This window comes from Mustela nivalis (genome assembly GCF_964662115.1).
Source record: "Mustela nivalis genome assembly, chromosome: 1".
Lineage (NCBI taxonomy): Eukaryota > Metazoa > Chordata > Mammalia > Carnivora > Mustelidae > Mustela > Mustela nivalis.
The window spans coordinates 89,999,120-90,017,698 of NC_139020.1; the positions used below are offsets into that span (position 1 = coordinate 89,999,120).

Genomic DNA, 18,579 nt, shown 5'->3' on the forward strand with positions numbered 1-18,579 from the left:
ATCCCCAACTTCATCAAGCCACGTGATTACACCAACCAGATGTAATAACTCCTGTGTAAATTCTACAGCGTTCTATCCTTTTTTGATGCTGCATATCACATCTGATCTCATATTATCATTATTGATGCATTGGATCTCTTCTGCCAGAATTTAAACCTCTTCAGGATTGATCCTTACAGGTGTTCAGGAAGCACACGATTTTGTGCTTTCTGCCCAGTACTCACTGAATGAAGAAATGAGGAATACAAGATGCTCTGTATTTATTGTGCTTATTTTTTGTCATCTCAATTTGATGTCCATGGCCATAGCTAAATTCCGCTAACATGAAACAGAGTAAAGACTCATACAATAAACAAGGAATCTAGAGAGTGCTGAGAATCATTTTCTTCTCAGGTGCGATTTAAAATGCTCATCTAGTGGCAGCGAGGATCCTGTTATAGAGAAGGGCTATTTTTGTAATGGAAATGAATGACTGTCAGCATTTGGATTAATAGATAATCCTCTTGGAAGGTGGAAGGGGAAGGAGAAAGAGAGTACTAAATCCTTCAGCACAAAGTATGAGCTTTAATAAAGGAGCCAATGAAATAAAGGAATTAAGAAGACACAGCAAAAGCCACATTCAGGTCAGACTCAAGTGCTTCGATTTATGCCAGACTGACTCTTCCATCCTGCCCTTGTTGGTTCTGCTTCTCCTTGCACCTGTACGGCAGAGGACTGTCTTTCTCTTTCAGAGCTGTACCTCCACTTCCTTTCTCCCCTGGACTGTTGCCACAGATAGCAAACTTGATGTTCCTACCCCTCGCTGTTTTTGCCCTTTTTTTTTTTCCTTTTAAAAAAGATTTTATTTATTTATTTGATGGGGGATGTCTTAGCAGCTTTAAGAAGACTATACCCTTCATTCTTTTTTTTAAAATTTTTTTATTCTTTATAAACATACATTTTTATCCCCAGGGGTACAGGTCTGTGAATCTCCAGGTTTACACACTTCACAGCACTCACCAAAGCACACATACCCTCACCAATGTCCATAACCCCACCCCCTTCTCTCAACCCCCCTCCCCCCAGCAACCTTCAGTTTGTTTTGTGAGATTAAGAGTCACTTATGGTTTGTCTCCCTCCCAATCCCATCTTGTTTCATTGATTCTTCTCCTTCTGATCCACGCTTTACAGCTCCTGGCACAGGTATCTTCTAAAATCAAAGTAGAGGTGCCCTGTTACTTCTGAATGAGGCCCAGGCTTTCCAGCCTTAGAGTCCAAGCTCTTAAAGTCAGGTGCACCCCCTGCCACTCCCCACCTCCTTATGATGTAACCAGGCTCCACCTGGACCTTCAAGTCATTGCTGCTGCTTGTCTCACTTCCCAAGTGCAATCTTCATTGGGAATGCCCTTGCCTGATTGTTTGACTTTCCCTTTTCTACTTATCCTTCAAGAACGAGCCCAAATGACACCACCTCTGAGAAGCTTTCCCTGTTATCTCTCCCTTCCAAATGGTTTACTTTCCTTCCTCTGGACTGCCAGAGCACAAAGTGCTATCACAGGTTCTATCACAGGAAACCTTTTCCTTAGATTGCTTGTTCACATACCTATCTCTGATGTCAGAGCTCTTCAGAAGCGAGGGCTGGGTCACACATAGATGACTCTCTGTCTTCAGAGCCCAGCATGGTGTGGAGAGCCAGACAGATGCTGGGTGGGTGCATGCGGTAGGAAGTGGTGCTGAGCCCGCCTCGCTCCAAGTATGGAGGCTTCTCTCAGACCTCTGGCCCTCCGCACTCTCCTCAATCCAGCCACACAGGTGTTCTTCTGGGTCCTTGAACACAGCTGGCTTGTAACTGCCTCTAAACTAGCTTTTCCCTCTGCTGGAAACTACCTTCAGGTGTTCCTGTGGCAGGCTCCTTTGTATTCCTTAGGTCTCAGCCAAATTGACCATTTCAGAGCTGCCTTCCCCAATACCTCAAGTCAAGTAGCTCATCACCTGCCCTCATCCTCCTGCAAACATCACCTCATCTTGCTTTTTAGTAACACTTAACCGGACCCTAAAATTGTGGCCATTTCTCAATTTGCTTTTTTATTGTCACTGTTACTTAATTTTTGCTTTCCTCCTCTTAGGAAGGAACTGTTTTTTTTTTTTTTTTCTTTTTTTAAAGATTTTATTTATTTACTTGACAGAGATCACAGGTAGGCAGAGAGACAGGCAGAGAGAGAGAGGAGGAAGCAGGCTCACGGCTGAGCAGAGAGCCTGATGCGGGGCTCAATCCTAGCATCCTGAGATCATGACCTGAGCCGAAGGCAGAGGCTTAACCCACTGAACCACCCAGGTGCCCAGGAAGGAACTGTTTCATTCACCATAGTAAATCCAGTGTATCAACAATGTTTGGCACATGGGAGGTGCTTAGTACCTGAATGAAAGAATGAATGAATGAATGTATGAATGTTTCGATACTATCACAACATTTCTTCAAAGAAACAAACAAACAGACAAGGTTCCTACCATGAAAAAGCTCAAATTCTACAAAACCTTTCGAAAGTTTATGGGTGGGTTTGATGCTAAAAATATTTTAGCAACCCAAGTACAGAGATGCTTTTGGTTTTCTCAGGCTCTGTTATGGAACTCTCTTCATTTTGTTATTTTAAGCCTGTCCTTGGTGACGCAGACATCCATTTCAATTGGCTGTGTTTCGGAACAGAGCCACAGAGGCAGCGGGGGGCACACACTCCTAAGACGCCGCCCCGCCAGCGTTATGTTAATCAGAGATCCTTGGAGCTTTCAGCGCCCTGCACAATATCTCATACCAACAGAGTGCTTGATAAATATTTGCTCAGTGACTGAATGAATGGCTTAGAATTTTGCCCTGCTTTCTTCAGAAGAGCTTGAATTGTTGCCCAGCTCTTCTCTGGGAAACCTACGGTTTACTGGCCCCATGCCCATCGTATCCTTTGTGAAGAGCCCTGCTCCTTGCTGCCCAGAGGAAAGTAGAACCAGTTTTTTTGGCAGCAATATCTGCTGTGGCCAGAAGGGGAAGACTGCTTGGGGCTAGGGCATGGAATTATTTATGTTTTTTTTTTGTTTGTTTTTCGCATGTAGCTTTGTCTTTTATTTATTTTCTTTTTTAGAGAACAGTGAACTTTCTCTAATTGATAAGACGGGCTCATCAGTGTAAATCTTCTTAATTGCCCTCCCATCCTGGTTCATCAAATATCTGAGTGCCTACTTGGTACCTGGCAGGGTGCACAGAATTTCAGGGAGGAGAGAAATTGGACGGGCAAGGTCCAGGTCCTTAAGAAATAGGTGAATGGCCCTGCAGGAATGATGGCCTTGATTGACACATAATTCCATCAGGATGAGCAATATTGAGGGACAAGTACAGGAAAGTTCTGTGTGACATGACGGGGCGGCAGCAGACCTGTTCTTGTTTAAACCACTTTCAGCTTATATTGGACTGTGACTGCTTGAAGTTTGTCCCAAGAGAAGAGAGTTTCATTTTCTTTTTTTCCCCCTCAGGATTTGTTTGTCACATTTTCTCCTGCTGGAATATCTAAAGGGGTGGTGGTTTTCTCCAACTTACAAGTCCTGAGGTCTCACTTAAATCTGCAGATGTTTGCTGTCTGCTGTGTAGCAGCTAATTACCCTGGGGAGCTGGAACATGGGATTCAGTCTTTATTTTGCTGTATTTGAAATATAGATAATGCCACTGGTCTGTTGGGTTTCATTCCCTTAGCTCTTCTACTTGATTGCATTTTTAAGTTTTTTAGCCCGCTACATGAGTGATGCAGAGGAACCTCATGGAGAACCTCGCATTGCCCCGTAGGTCTGCTGGTGTGCAGTATACGGAAGGCAAGGTGGGAGGCAGAGCCAGTGGGAGAGGAGAGACAGGGCTTTAAGTAGGGTTGTAGGGGCATAAACTGGCTTGGGTCTCATGAGATCATCCCAGAGCAAGGTTTGATATGAAATGGAGGCACTTAGAGCTGTTCTTAACTGCTGTGCCATTACAGACTGTGAGTTTCCCTTTGAAACTCATTTTAAAAAAGTATTTCCATATGTTGTTGGGTTTAACTTCCTGATTAAAACAAAACAAAACAAACTTTTATCTCTATGTTAATAGGTGAGTTTGGCCTATGATTTTATTGGTCTTTTATTAGACTGTCCTGGTTCAATTTTAATATGGTAAGACTATCCATAGATGACTTAGATTGCTTTTATTCTCTTTCTAGAATTGAAAATGGATTTGTAATAGAAAATCCTATCTTTTCCTTGAGGGATTGGTTAAATTGCCTAGAAAACCATCTAGGCTTAGATTTTTTTTTCTTTTTTCTTTTCTTTCTTTCTTTCTTTCTTTCTTCTTCTTCCTCCTTATTTTATTTTATTTTATTTTATTTTATTTTTTTAAAGACAGGGGATGGTGGGAGGGCTAGAAGGAGAGAGAGAGAATCCCAAGCAGACTTCAGGCCTGGTGCAGAGCTCAATGCAGGGCTCAATCTCACTACCATGAGATCAGGACCTGAGCTGAAATCTAAAGTCAGATGCTTAAATCACTGAGTCACCCAGGTGCCCATAGGCTCACATTCTTGAATTTTGAGGAAGGAGGAAGTTTTCATCTACTCATTCAACTACTTTAATGGTTACTGGATTATTCAGATAGTCTATTTTTTTCTTCATCTAGTTTTATCATTTGTACATTTCTATAAAATTGGTTGATGGCAAAGCTCTTTTTTTTTTTTAAGATTTTATTTATTTATTTGACAGACAGAGATCACAAGTAGTCAGAGAGGTAGGCAGAGAGAGGGAGGCAGAGAGAGGGAGGGGGGAAGCAGGCTCAGCCCTGAGCAAAGAGCCCGATGTGGAGCTCGATCTCAGGACCCTGAGACCATGACCCGAGCTGAAGGCAGAGGCTTTAACCCACAGAGCCACCCAGGTGCCCCAAAGCTCTTTATTTTCAAAATTATCTGCATAAAGAAACACAAGAATCTTTTGGGGAGATGGAAATTTTCTGTATCTTATTTGTGGAGGTGGGTTCACAGATATGTCAAAACTTATGAGGGACACATGGTGGCTCAGTTTGTTAAGTATCAGCCTTCAGCTCAGGTCATGATTTCAAGGTCCTGGGGTTGAGCCCCACATCAGGCTCCCTCCCTGCTCGGCAGAGAGCCTTTCTCTCCCTCACCCTCTGCCTGCTGCTTTCCCTGCTTGTGCTCTCTCTTGGTCAAGTAAATAAATACAATCTTTAAAAAACCAAAACAAAATAAAAACTTACCAAACCGTGGTGTGGTCTGTAAAATATATTTTTGTTTTCCTGTATTGTAATCATGGTATTGTAAATACATGCGGTTCATAGTGAATAGGTTATACCTCATACGCTGATTCACGTTTGTCTGCAGGAAATTACACAAAGTATTTTTTGTGATTTTAAAAAATTCTCTCTGTATCTTTAGACATGTTTTCTTTTGTCTTAATATTGTATATTTAGGTAATCTCTCTTTGTGAATCTTGTTGAAGGTTTGTCCATTTCATGCTCTTTTAAATAACCAGCTCTGTGGGAAGAGCCCTCAGCATCCATGTTTTCTTGATCTATCTGCCATGGTGCCTGGCACCTCCTACCCATCCTCCCACCATTTTGTAGGGCTAAATGAGCCATAGAAGAGGATAGATGCCTAGAGGAAGAGGGTACATTTGTGGTCGAAGCTGGCATTGAAGGGATGAGATTCCTTCTTTCAAGGTGTCCAGTGCAGTCAACAGATCAGGCTCAGGAGTGGAGAGGCAGCTTCCTCTGAGCAATGATACATGGCTAAAGTATCATTCGGTATTTTTGAGAACTCTCCTCAGAATATTTAAAGAGGGCTTAGCTGGCAATGTGGACACTCATTACCCTTTAGGAACTACATTCTGTCACTTTTGTGTTCGGGGCCATAATACCGGCTCTTGGGGCATGACCCCACCTTCACTGGCCCACTGAACAGAATGGGTAACTGAATCTGAAAATAATCTAGCATCAGTTAACTACTAAATGGTTCATATATGTGACTGTCTTGGAATTTGTGTATTTGTTTTGCCAGCTGAATGTATCTGACTAGTTACTTAATGCAGTTTATATTTTTCTTCTTATTTGTTGGAAAAAAGAAAACTAGTCTTCTGGATTTGAGGGAGCTAATTATACTTAATTGTTTAATGTCAAAACTCTCTTGTTTTTTATTTTTCTTCTAGTCATCAAATGCCTTCTAGAAGAAAATATCATAATATGTGAGACAGACTATTTCAAAATGCAAGCTTATATCTTAATACTAAATATAAACTGAGGAAGTAATATCCCTATTAAAAGTATATTCAGAGTTGCCACTCAGTTGTCTTGAGGTTTATTCAAAATAAGCATGTGCCATGCAACAGATGTATCAAGAACATTGTTGAGCATTTCTCCCTGTCTGTATAAGATAATTATGTGTTTTTGAAAACTTGAAAGTGTATATTGTGGGTAGGACTGGGTTACTGAAAAAGTCTTACTATGTAGCCTAATGGGAAATGCACTGTGCTTTTACGGAATAGTGCATCAGCAACAAGGTTATCTTAAATTTGAATTCCACCTCCTGGAACGGAAAAAGGGTGGCTAGGGTTGTGGATGGCAGAAACTTGAGTAATCTTGTATCTTGCTTCCTTGTGCTATTTTTCTTTTTATGTATTTGAACTATGTTTTGTTCATTTTGTTTCGATCTTGAGGACCAAGGTTGGAAACCCAACAACCTATTGCTTAGTTTGCTGGAGTTGCCATAACAAAGCCCCCAGACTGGGGGGCGGGGGGGGCTGAACAACTGATGTTTGTTTTCTCATGCTTCTGGGGGCTAAAAATCCGAGATCAAGATGTCTTCAGGCTTAGAATCTTCTAGACCTCTCCCCTTGGCTTGTAGATGTCTGTCTTCTCATTATTAACATTCTTCAGATAAATAGGACCAACAGGATGTGTGTGTGTTTGTGTGTGTGTGTGTTTATAGAGAGAGATGTATCTATCTATATAGAGAAACAGACAGACAGACTGAGACTGAGATTTACTTTAAGGAACTGGCTTGTATACTTGTGGTGACTTTGGAAATTTAAAATCTGCAGGGTGGGCTGGCAAGCTGGAGATTGAGGGAAGAGTCCAAAAGCAGTCAAATGGAACAATTCCTTTTTGCTTAGAGGTCAGTCTTTGTTCTAAAGCCTGCAGCTGGGGGGCATCTCTAAATACAGTTATATTCTGGGGCACCTTCTGGACTGGCTTAGTTGGTTAAGCAGCTGGCTTCAGCTCAGGTCATGATCCCAGGGTCTAGATTAAGTCCCGTCTTTGCTCCCTGCTCAACAGAGAGCCTGCTTCTCCCTCTTCTTCTGCCACTCCCCCTGCTTGTACTCGCTCTCCCTCTGTCAAATAAATAAATAAAATCTTTTTCAAAAATAAAAAAAATAATAAAGCCTTCAGGTGATTGGTTAAGGCCCCCTATATCACAAGGGCAATCTGCTTTACTCAAAGTCCACCAATTTAAAATGTTAATCTCATCCAAAATTTTTTTTTGCAGAAAACATCCAAAATGATAGTTTGGCCAAATATCTGGGTACAGATATCCTGGCCCAGCCAGGTTGACACATAAAATTAGCCATCAGGCATGGTCTTCCTTTTCTATCTGTGTCCGAATTTTCTATTCTCATTAAGGATATCAGTATATTGAATTAGGGCCTGTCCTAATGACCTATCTCTAAATACAGTCATGTTCTGGGGTGTCTGGGTGGCTCAGTCATTTAGCATCTACCTTCAGCTCAGGGCATGATTCCAGGGTCCTGGGGTCAAGCCCCACATCAGGCTCCCTGCTTGGCGGGAAGCCTGCTTCTTCCTCTCTCACTCCCCCTGCTTGTGTTCCCTCTCTTGCTGTGCCTCTCTCTGTCAAATACATAAATGAAATCTTAAATACATACATACATACATACATACAGTCGTATTCTGAAGTCTTGGGAGCTAGAACTTCAACACATTGATTTTGAGAGAACACAATTCAGCCCATAGCAGCCATTAATTGAAAACTAAGCATACGTAGAAAGACAACTCTAAGAAAAAAAGAGCCTTCCCAACACTGAAAATGTGCTCTTTCCTCTGACTTTAGGATAAAGCATGTTTGTGAATCCTCAGATAAGCCAATTAACTGGAATGGAAAGTAACTTTTTTCTATTCACATTTCTATAATCTAAAAGTCAATTTTGTTTTTCTTTGCCAAGGATATTTCTATTATCACAGTAATTAGAGATACAATTTTTAAAAATTTCTTACTCTGGTTATGTGTGGATTTCTACCTGTTTTCATTTTGTGCTTTAAAATTTCAGATTAGAGTGCAAATGTTTGAGATGTTTTTATCTTGAGTTATGAACTAATTTGAAGTTGCTATTAAAAACAGAGCCACATTTCTGCTTTCTCTGACAATATAAGAAATAAACAATGGGAAAATTACCAATAAAAATGAAGGGAAACATTAACAAGAGAATATAAAATAAGAACAAATCAGAAAACACATCTTCAAAGCTTCTCTGAAATCATAATATAATCTGACATTATCTCTTCTATTTTAGAATCAGTGCCTTAAGTCACATTTTCCAAAGCTGTTTAAATAAAGAGTAAAAGGCTCCTCTATTTCTGATACTGAAGAAATGCTTCTTTTCTCTCTCTCTCTCTTTTTTAATTTTTCTGCAGATAACAAGGAGATTTTCCTTTCCAAAGCAATTCACAAGTCCTTCATCGAGGTTAATGAAGAAGGCTCAGAAGCTGCTGCAACCTCAGGTGCCAAGTTATAATTTTCTACAATGTTCTCACTTTTTTTTTTTTTTTTTGATTTGTATCTTTAAAACTATCTTGGGTGGGGGTTGGGGGTCATTTTTACAACATAGCTAAAAAAAAAAACTGACTCTGCTCTTAGAAGTCAAGCTAATGCTGAATCAGCTAGAATTTTCTAAATAGGATATGAAGTGTGCACTTAACTCCAGTGCCCCAATACAGAGTAACCCCCACCTCTAATGAGAGGCCGGAGGACCTTGGTGGCTCGGTAGAATAGATTTCCCTGCTGTGCTGCCTGTTTAAATATTTTAGATATTTTCTCATCACCCATTTAAACATTCTTCTTCTTACCTAATTATTTGTGGACACTAGTTCTTTTTTTTTTTTTTAAGATTTTATTTGAGATAGAGAGAGAACACAAGTGGGGGAGAGGGGCAAAGGGAGAGGGAGAAGCAGACTCCCTCTTGAGCAGGAAGCCCAACGGGGCTGGTTCCCAGGACCCTGAGATTGTGACCTGAGGCGAAGGCAGACACTTAACCTACTGAGTCACCCAAGCCCTCCTGGAAACTAGTTCTTAATTTTGTCAAAAGTTTTGCCTTTTTAAAAGCATACACATTAACAAGACATAATAAATAATTTTGAGTAATTTTAACTGAATAATGCTGGTAAAATAATTTTAAATAAATAATTCTAAAATTTTGACCTAAATCACGTGTTCAAAGCAAAACGTTAAATGTCCTTGATTATTTTGAATGTTTTGACTTCCCCAGTTAAATGAGAATGATTTTTTCCAATGACATTTTTTCCCATTTATTTCTTTGGGTGTGTTTCAATCTCATGTTCCACTGCTATGTTCAAATTTTAGTAGGATTTTTCCTTCCTCTGGCAAAATGGAACCTATCATTTTTTTAAGCTTCTGCATAAATTTGTCCACTAAAAGGATATCACCAGTTAAAACAGTGTTTTCAGGAGGAAATAGAAACACAGTAGTCTTGAGCATCAGGAAAGCCTAAAATCTTACATAATTTAATCTTGACCTTTTCCTTATAATGAATCACCCTCCAGCAAGTATAAAATGATTATCCCATAATAAGGATCTCAGGGGAATTCACTTTCCTAGCCATAGGAAACATCATGCTTCTCTTACTGCTGCTTTTTCCCTTTAATCACTGCCATTCTGGCCACTTACTAGGAGTATGTAAAAATCCTCATTTTAGACAAAAGGAAATAATGATCTAGAAATATGAAGAAACTTAGGGTTTGTTTGGGGGTGTTTGTTAATTCTCCCCCTTTCCTTAGCTCAAAGGTCATTTTAGTCAAGACATATATATTGATCTGAAACTGAGAATAAAAGTTTTGTAAGAGGCAAAATAAATTTTTCTAGTATTTTTGGTGGATTGGAGGTAGGAAACTGTGTGTGTGTGTGTGTGTGTGTGATGTGTTTAAAGATCAAGTAGAAATGTTGTCCATAATTTTTTCTCTCAGTCTTTTAAATTTTGTTTCCTGTAAATTGTTGCTTTTGCATTAAATGTAAATGGTGTTGGAGAAATTACTCATTAGTCTCTGCACATCCACAGACATGTAATTACTTTCTCCCTGCACTGTAGGAATGATTGCAATTAGTAGGATGGCTGTGCTGTATCCTCAAGTTATTGTCGACCATCCATTTTTCTTTCTTATCAGGAACAGGAGAACAGGTAAGTCTGTTATAAGAATGGAACTTTATTTATAGGCCAAAAGAAATATTTTTTTTTTAAAAAAGAGAGAGCATTTTTTTCCCACATTACTTATCAGATCATGTCTAATATTCAAGTGATTTTCTAAAAATAATTATTTATATTTTTATTTTTAGAACACTGCTAATTGTCAGTAAGAAGGAAAGTAAATATCCCACTTTTTTGTTCACACCCTGTTTTGTTCACTTCCACCCCAATGCAGGTACAGTCTTGTTCATGGGACGAGTCATGCATCCTGAAACAATGAACACAAATGGACATGATTTTGAGGAACTTTAAATCATTTCACATGCAAAATAGTAACTAAACGTGTTATGTTTGCAACTGGTGTATTTAAGATTTGTGTTTTACAGTATATCTTATGATAATATTTAAAAATAGTTCCAGATAAAACAATGTATGTAAATTATAAGCCAACTTGTCAAGGAATGTTATCAGTATCATTGAGATAATAGCCCCATGGTGTCACTGTGTCTGTTGTGCTGGTATTTAAAATAAAAGTACGTATTGATCATGTGAACAATTCTGTTTTCATTTCACAAGTTGTACTAGAAGGATACTTCTAGGCAAACTTTGGAAATGGTGATGTTTTTGGACATCGTAAATCTTTCATAATCATACAGAAGAAAAGCAGTGAAGTCAATTAGCAGTATTACACTTACCGTGAGAAAGCAATAACAAGTCAGATGAAGACAAGCAGTCCCCCAAAATAGAATTATTTCTCTGAAGATGGTATATAGTGTGGTATAAAAGAATGTAAACTGAACATCTTCTGTAGGCTCTATGATAAAACTTGATAGAAAAAAACAGGACTATGCAAACCCCTAACTTATATAGCTTATTTACTATGTCTTTAAAAACCCACTGCGCTTCAGCAGCCTGATATAGATTAGAAACCTGGTATATCACCATGTTTTGGTGCTCCAAGTAAAATCCAAATTATAACAAAGTTCCCGAGAGTCCCCAAATAAGCCATATGAGCAAATTAATAATAAAAATATGCCCTTCCATAGGTCACCAGAAAATTAATGAGAAAAATCACGCTAGTGCAGATACTGTAAACTGACATGGCAGGGGCTGAATGCTGCCCTCGGATATGTTCTTATTTGTCCTTGTGGAAGGTTTTTATGTTTTGAACTTGAATGTAATTAGGGTATCACAGTCCTGGTTTCTCCCATTGGTCACCTGATGGCTCTAGGATGCATTTGTGTTTGGATCCCCTAGAGAATATATTGAGTATTTTGGAGACTATATTCATCTTTTTTCCTAGTACAGGAAGTAGTTGATTCCAGCAGGGTCACTGCCCCTTCTTAAGGTCTCCAGTGAATGACTTAGTCATCCTTTGGCTGAGATAATGATATTCCTTGGGGCCAAGGTATGTGTGGGAGGAGGAGCTAAGGGGGAATGATATCAGCAGTTTCCATGATGATCAGAACCAGGCCCATTTGGCATATTTTTGATTCTATGATTAATAGTTGCAGAAAGAGTTTGAAACATTTTCAGAACTTAACAGAAACAATTTGCATGTGACTATCCTGGGTGTTGGGTATTTTGCTATGATTTGGAGCCATCAACAACAACTGATATTATCACTACTTTAATTCTGTTCAGGGGAGTGGCTGTTTGGGGGAAACCAGACTTGACCCCAGGCCTACTGAATTCTAAGCTCTGGGAAAAAACTTGAAAATCTTGTTAAAAACAAGTTCCCTTGGTGAGCTTGTTACATGCTAAATCTTAAATGTCACAAAAATAAAGGATACACATGGAATGCTGACTTATATAGTAGTTGTTTCAATATGGTTAATTTATAGAAAATTAGACCAAGCAATAAAGTATCCTAAAGTATCGGAGCTTCTTAAACTCTGTGTGTAAGGGAGTAACCTGGTGATCTTATTCAAAATGCAGATTCTCGTTTAGTAGGTCTGGGGTGGGACCTGAAATTCTGCATTTCTCACAAACTCCCAGGTGTTGTGATTGCTATTGGCACATGGACTCAGTATCAGAACTCACCGTAACATAAGGTTTGCATGTTTGGTACTTTTACACGTAGAAACAGAGAAGCTGTATAATACTCACACAACTTGGAGAGATTTGAGTCTACGTTAAAAATGCAGTGCCCTTACAGAAAAAAAGAAAAATGGTTTTATTCTAAAGTTTCTTTTTTTCATGTATATACTATGGAAAAATGCAGACTCCTTTGCATATTAGAACACTTGAAATATATTCTTTAAAAATATAGAGATATTTATAAGCAATGTGCACAAAAAAATTTATGAATACCCGAGGACAAATACTTAACACTGAATCACTTACAGCTTATATTTTCAGAAGACTTATAGTTTTTTCATAAAGCTGAGGTTATTGTAGAACAGTGTTCTTGTTTTCATTTATAATGTACGCAGATTGGGCTAACTGATGTTGATTCAGTATTGTTACTCAGAGTTTGTGATATTCTTCATTACCGTATCACTACTAGTTAAGCGTTACATATATTGCTGTATCTGTATGTCCATCAGTCAGCTAAAGGAGTTAACCTGTAAGGAAGAGTAAACATTAGACAAGCATATGAATTTTATAACACCCCAAATGCAATTTTTACTAGCTGATATAAGATTAAACTCTACCATCCATGATGTTTACCTTAAAATATTTCAATACAATTTAGATGTCCCTTAAATTAAAATGGATTCTGCCTTGTTATTAGCATGTTTGTGGAATGCATAAAAATAGAATACTTTGTTTATAATTTCTTTAATATCTTCTGTTCTACTAAAAAGGTTAACATCACATAGTTCAATTCCATTTCCTTTAAAAAGTGTAGTTGATCACACACACACGCACACACACATTATACACAGCTTATGGGAATTTCTTTCTCTTTGAATATATACTTTGGGAAGAAATCAATAACAATTATATATCTTTTGCTTTTATTTTGAATCTTTCTAACTTTCCTGAGGTATAATTGACAAAATTGTATATATTTCAAGTGTACGATGAGATTTCATATACATATACAGTATGAAATGATTACCAAAAATGCATCCATGATATCTTACCTTTCTGTGTGTGTGTGTTGAGAAGATTTATTCTCTTAGCAAATTTCAAGCATAAAATATAGTATTCTTAACTACAGTCACCATGCTTTTTTTTTTTTTTTTAAGATTCCACATTATGAAAGAGATCATACAATCTTTGTCTGTCTTTATTTGGGCTATTTCACTCAGTCATAGTGTCCTGTGGATTCATCCATGCTGTTGCAAATGGCAGGATTTCCTTTTTATGGCTGAATAATATTCTTTTGTCTATTTGTGTATATATGTATAGGTACATATATCACAAAGGAATATATATATATATTACATTTTCTTTATTCATGCATCAATTGATACTTAGATTATTTCCATATCTTGGTTATTATGAATAATGTTGCAACAAACATGGGAAAAGATATTTCTTCAAGATACTAAATTTTGTTTTCTTTGGAGATATTTTAGATATTAACCATTTATCATATATGTGATTTGCATGTATTTTCTCCCATTTTGTAGGTTGCCTTTTCATTTCGTTGATGATTTCCTTTGCTGTGCTAAAGCTTTTTAATTTGGTGTAGTCCCACATGTCATTTTTGCTTTTGCTGCCTGTGTTTTTGTGGTGTCACAGCCAAAAAATTATTGCCAAGACCAATGTCAAGGAGCTCTTTTCCTGTGCTTTCTTCTGAGTGCAAACATGGAGAATATGATACTTAGCCCAGCCGCTTTGTTTCATGTCTGCCAACAAAGTTATTCTTGAAGGAATGTTGAAGCCTCGACATGCACATAAAAATAGCTTATGGAAAAAAAATCTGTGTCTCATGAAGACAAGGAGAGAGATTTCCACAGAAGAGTCAGTTTGTGTATTTTCTGTTCATTACTTTGGTTCAGTGTATAGAAGATGGTTTAACATTAATAAGCTAAGAGCTAACAGTGCATCCTGTTCATACCGGCTTCTGATTTTGGTGAGACAAAGATCCATATATTTTTGAAAAGGATGTTTAATTAATACAAATAATACCAGTGCAGATAAAACATGTACTATCCTTAGTCCAGATACACTCTTTATTATACATTAAGTATAGATGAACTTTTCCTCTATCTGAAAATTGCAGAGTTTTTTGTTTAACCGGGGAGAGATAAAGTGGTTGTGTGTGACATATGGCATGTTCCAGAAAATGTTTCTTCAGCAGTCATCACAGCTTCCAGCTGATGTAGCAGTTTTTTTCTCTTCCTCAAATAGGAGACAATGTTTCATCTTTCTTTTTCTGAAAGTTTTGTGATAATTCATGGATACATAAATCTGACATTTGTTCACACAATTGCTCTTTGCTCTGTCTGTTACTCAAAGAAAATTGCTGATGGAGAGATTATCGTTTTCTGTATGATTGAGTGACCCCCCCCCCCGGTGTTTTCTGCTTAAATATTTATAACCAGATAGCTATGGAAGAAACACAGGCTGTGATATGGGAGGGAACCAACTTTAAACACCAAATCTGCCACTTACTAGATATCTGTCTTTGGAACAAGTTGTATAATCTATACTTACAAATAATAACATCTACTTCACAGGGTTGTATTAAGGATTAAATGATATACTATGCATAAGGAATATAATTTGACACATATTAGTCACTCATGGAAGGCTAGCTATTAGCATTAGCAATCTCATATTGCAGATCTTCTGAGGCACATAATTTCTCACATTTCAACAGATACAAAAATGGAATGATCGATAGTGTCTCACAATGGTCGGTAAAGGTGGCAGTCATGACATAGATGGCATTGATTGTGCATGTAGTAATCTTGTTGCATGACGATCATCTAACTGTAATCCCTTGGCTTTTCAGTCAGCAAACTATTTGAGAACAAATCATAATGACTATTTGAGGAAGCATCGTAAATCCTGATTATTGTCTAAAAACCTTTCATTGATTTTTTTTCTTGTAAGATAAAGCGCCAGTTTTGAAATTTGTAGAATAGTTGTCAACAGCTTAGAAAAAAGTTCTAGAGACAGAAACTGCAGGCTGGGCATGACTGTGTCACCAGTGCTCTTAGGGTCATGGAGGACAACGGTGTGGGCAGAGCAGACATCAAGCACTGAGCGGGAAGTGACTTGGATTTGGACTTTGTGTTGTAGAAACATTGTATTTTGCTTTGCTTTGCATTGATTTTTCATATTTTCATTTAAAAATGTACATAATTATGTTACACAATAAACTTTATTTAAATAAGTTAAAAGACATATTTAATGTTTTGAATGAGTTTAAAATAAACACTTACTCTAGTCAATGTGCACAGTTTAACTGAGTGATTTTTTTTCTTCCTTATTAGTACATAAAACAAAGGAGTGTCTTACAAGTTATGTCTTGAATTGGGTAAAATATTCACATCGCCACTTGTGAAGGAATCCCATTTATTAAAGTATATAGCAGGTGGAAATGGTGCCACCTATAATTTCCAAAAGAGTGCCTTCATCGACTATTAGAAGAGTTATGTAGAAGTTCAAATTCAAAGAGGGGAGGGAATAAGTGAGGGAGGAAAGCATGAAGTAGAAAAGCAAATATTCACAAGCTTCCTGCAAATGGCAATTGCTCTCCACAAAATGACTCTGCAGTACCTAAAGTGAACTAAACTTGGTCATTAAAAAAATAGCTGAAAGAAGATGGTTTCTGGTCTTCGTCACATAGAGGTGAACATCAATAACCAAAACATGTCTGTGTGATGAGGGCAGGGGAAGGGCTGGGAATGTTGAATCCAGTTTGTCTTTTAAAAAAATTACATTTCTTAATGTGGCTTAATAACATTCTCACTTTACATACTGTTCATGCTCATTAGATAGAGGCAGTCCATGAAGAGGCAGATAACGATCAGGTTTAAATTGCCGAGGTTTCATTTTGCCCTGCAAAATTTTTTTCTCCTTCAATAAGAATCTTTTCTCCAATAAGGTTGTTTTAATTAGCTGGTCTAACAATTTGCAGAAGCTATGATCACACAATACTTCCTTAGCAGCAGACTTTAGCTTTTTAATTTCATTGTCTTTACATGGATTACACTGAAGGCAATTTATAGGGTGTTTCCTATGTCATAATGATACCAGTGGAAGAAAGTTTAAAATAAATGTTAGATCTTGATCTTTGAAATATGCTATCTTTCCAATTGAAATTATTCAAAAATATTTACTTAAATGAAGTGAAATGTATTTTGTTCATTGGCTTCTACTTCCAGTAGCAGTTTCTGAATTTTTTTTCACCAGTATAAATTACATTCATAGTGCCAAAATTCTTTAACAAGAACTACAGTATTAGAGATTTACCTGGGAAAGTTTTAAAAGGGAAAAATGATATGCCACAAGATGTCACTGTAATCCTAATAAATGGATAAGGTAATAATCGCTTTTATTTCAATGTTTAAAGAGGTTAGATGAAAAACCCTCACAATAGATACAACACAGTTGCTAACATTACAGACCATCTTTTCAGCTCTAAACATAACTGCAGCCTGGCGTGAACCCCCGGCATTAAATGGCAACTCTTACAGAACCGAATAAGAAGCTTCTCTTTTGGGAAAAAAAAAAAAATCATCTTCATTTCATGACACAATTCCATCTAGCCTATTTCTGATTCAGATTTGAAGTGGAATACTACTTTGGACTCTTTGGAAATAAAAACTCCAGGTTAAAGATCCAGTAGAATCTCATTAGACCCATTCTATGTTGTCTTTGATGTCTATGAAAGTTTTCATTGCCAGCCAAAATGGACATAAAATTGTGAGAAAAACAGTTTGGGCCATTAAAAAAAAAAAAAAAAAAGGAAAAGAAAAATCTTGCTTGGTAATGTACTTGAGACACCAATAGTAAATGAACTGCCCATTCTTGTGAATTTCCCCATTGAAAGTCTTTTTCTGATTACTGTCCTATAGTCAAAGCACACAGATGAAAGGGGAATCTATAAATCTACTTCAACTATAGTGACAAAATCATGAGGCAAAGTGTTTAGGTGGTTCTTTCAAGATCACTTTTACCATGACTTACCATTACCACTCTCTACCTTTACCTGGTAGAGAGAATAACATATCATTTATGAAAGGAATCTCTACTGTGTCTCTGAATGTGAAAATGTCATATTCAGAGTCCTTAGTTGATAATTACAAGAGACTGATTGCATGGCATACATGGATTTGAAGGCAACTTCTTAAAAATTGCCCCTTAAAAAAAAATGTCTACATGAAAACATTTCAAAAAGGAAATCCTTATAAGTAGGTATGTAAAAGCCTTCGCTATCTGTAACTTTAGTTATCAGTTATCCTTTTCCTAAAGTTTTTCCTTATGTATTCACTTAAGAATTATTACTTTATCATACACTAAAGATAGAAAGACAAATTAGACACAGAGCCAACAGCCTCCTAAAGCCCTTGAAACATAGCTGAAAAAACAACTGTATTAGCAGATGACATTAGGATAGAAGCTCATGTTGAGTGCAGCTGGGATATAGATAATATGATGAGTTCTTTAGGACGGGGGCTAAGGATGTCTGGTTCTATAGAAACAAAGAGGAGGCAACAAAGATCTTCAGGTGGTTATTTTTCCTCTTGATATGCTGATTTATTTTCTCTGTACCAAAAGAAAACCTGACAAAATGCATGATTTCAATTTTCTTTTCAGCTTGATACATTAACTTAACTAATCAAACCAACCATTTTGTAATTTGCATGACATTGCTAACATGAAAGAAATGTAAGAAATTATTTACTTGAAGATAGAAAACATTTCTAAAGAGGTATTTTCTCAAGTAATACTGCTGTGGCTGCATATTCATATTGAATTCTATACTTGTTTGCTTTTGCACATTACTTAATGCTAAAAAAGGTGCTTACCCAGTGCTTACTCACTGCTCGTGATGAAGGAAAAGATTTAATGAATCACTTTGATGGCTAATAAAGATACAGTAAAGCCTACGAGTTTATCTTGTCAGCTAGAAGTTCTCTCCCCATTAGTGAAGCATTTTTAGACCCCCCCCCCAACATAGTCTCTAGAGTT

At 37.4% G+C, this 18,579-nt stretch overlaps 1 protein-coding gene and 1 long non-coding RNA gene across 7 annotated transcripts in view; one reads left to right on the forward strand and one right to left on the reverse strand.

The window, feature by feature from the left end:
• SERPINI1 (serpin family I member 1) overlaps nucleotides 1-11,029 on the forward strand; it is a 71,576-nt gene extending 60,547 nt beyond the window's left edge. For all 6 annotated transcript variants that reach the window (XM_082741203.1, XM_082741198.1, XM_082741200.1 and 3 more), the window contains 3 exons: nucleotides 8,693-8,779; nucleotides 10,381-10,470; nucleotides 10,712-11,029. In XM_082741203.1, coding sequence (XP_082597329.1) covers nucleotides 8,693-8,779; nucleotides 10,381-10,470; nucleotides 10,712-10,788 — 254 coding nt within the window. In that variant the 3' untranslated portion in view covers nucleotides 10,789-11,029. The remainder of the gene's footprint in view (nucleotides 1-8,692; nucleotides 8,780-10,380; nucleotides 10,471-10,711) is intronic.
• LOC309869739 overlaps nucleotides 10,818-18,579 on the reverse strand; it is a 119,379-nt gene continuing 111,617 nt past the window's right edge. The window contains exon 2 of the long non-coding RNA XR_014314338.1: nucleotides 10,818-13,043. This is a non-coding gene — a long non-coding RNA (uncharacterized lncRNA). The remainder of the gene's footprint in view (nucleotides 13,044-18,579) is intronic.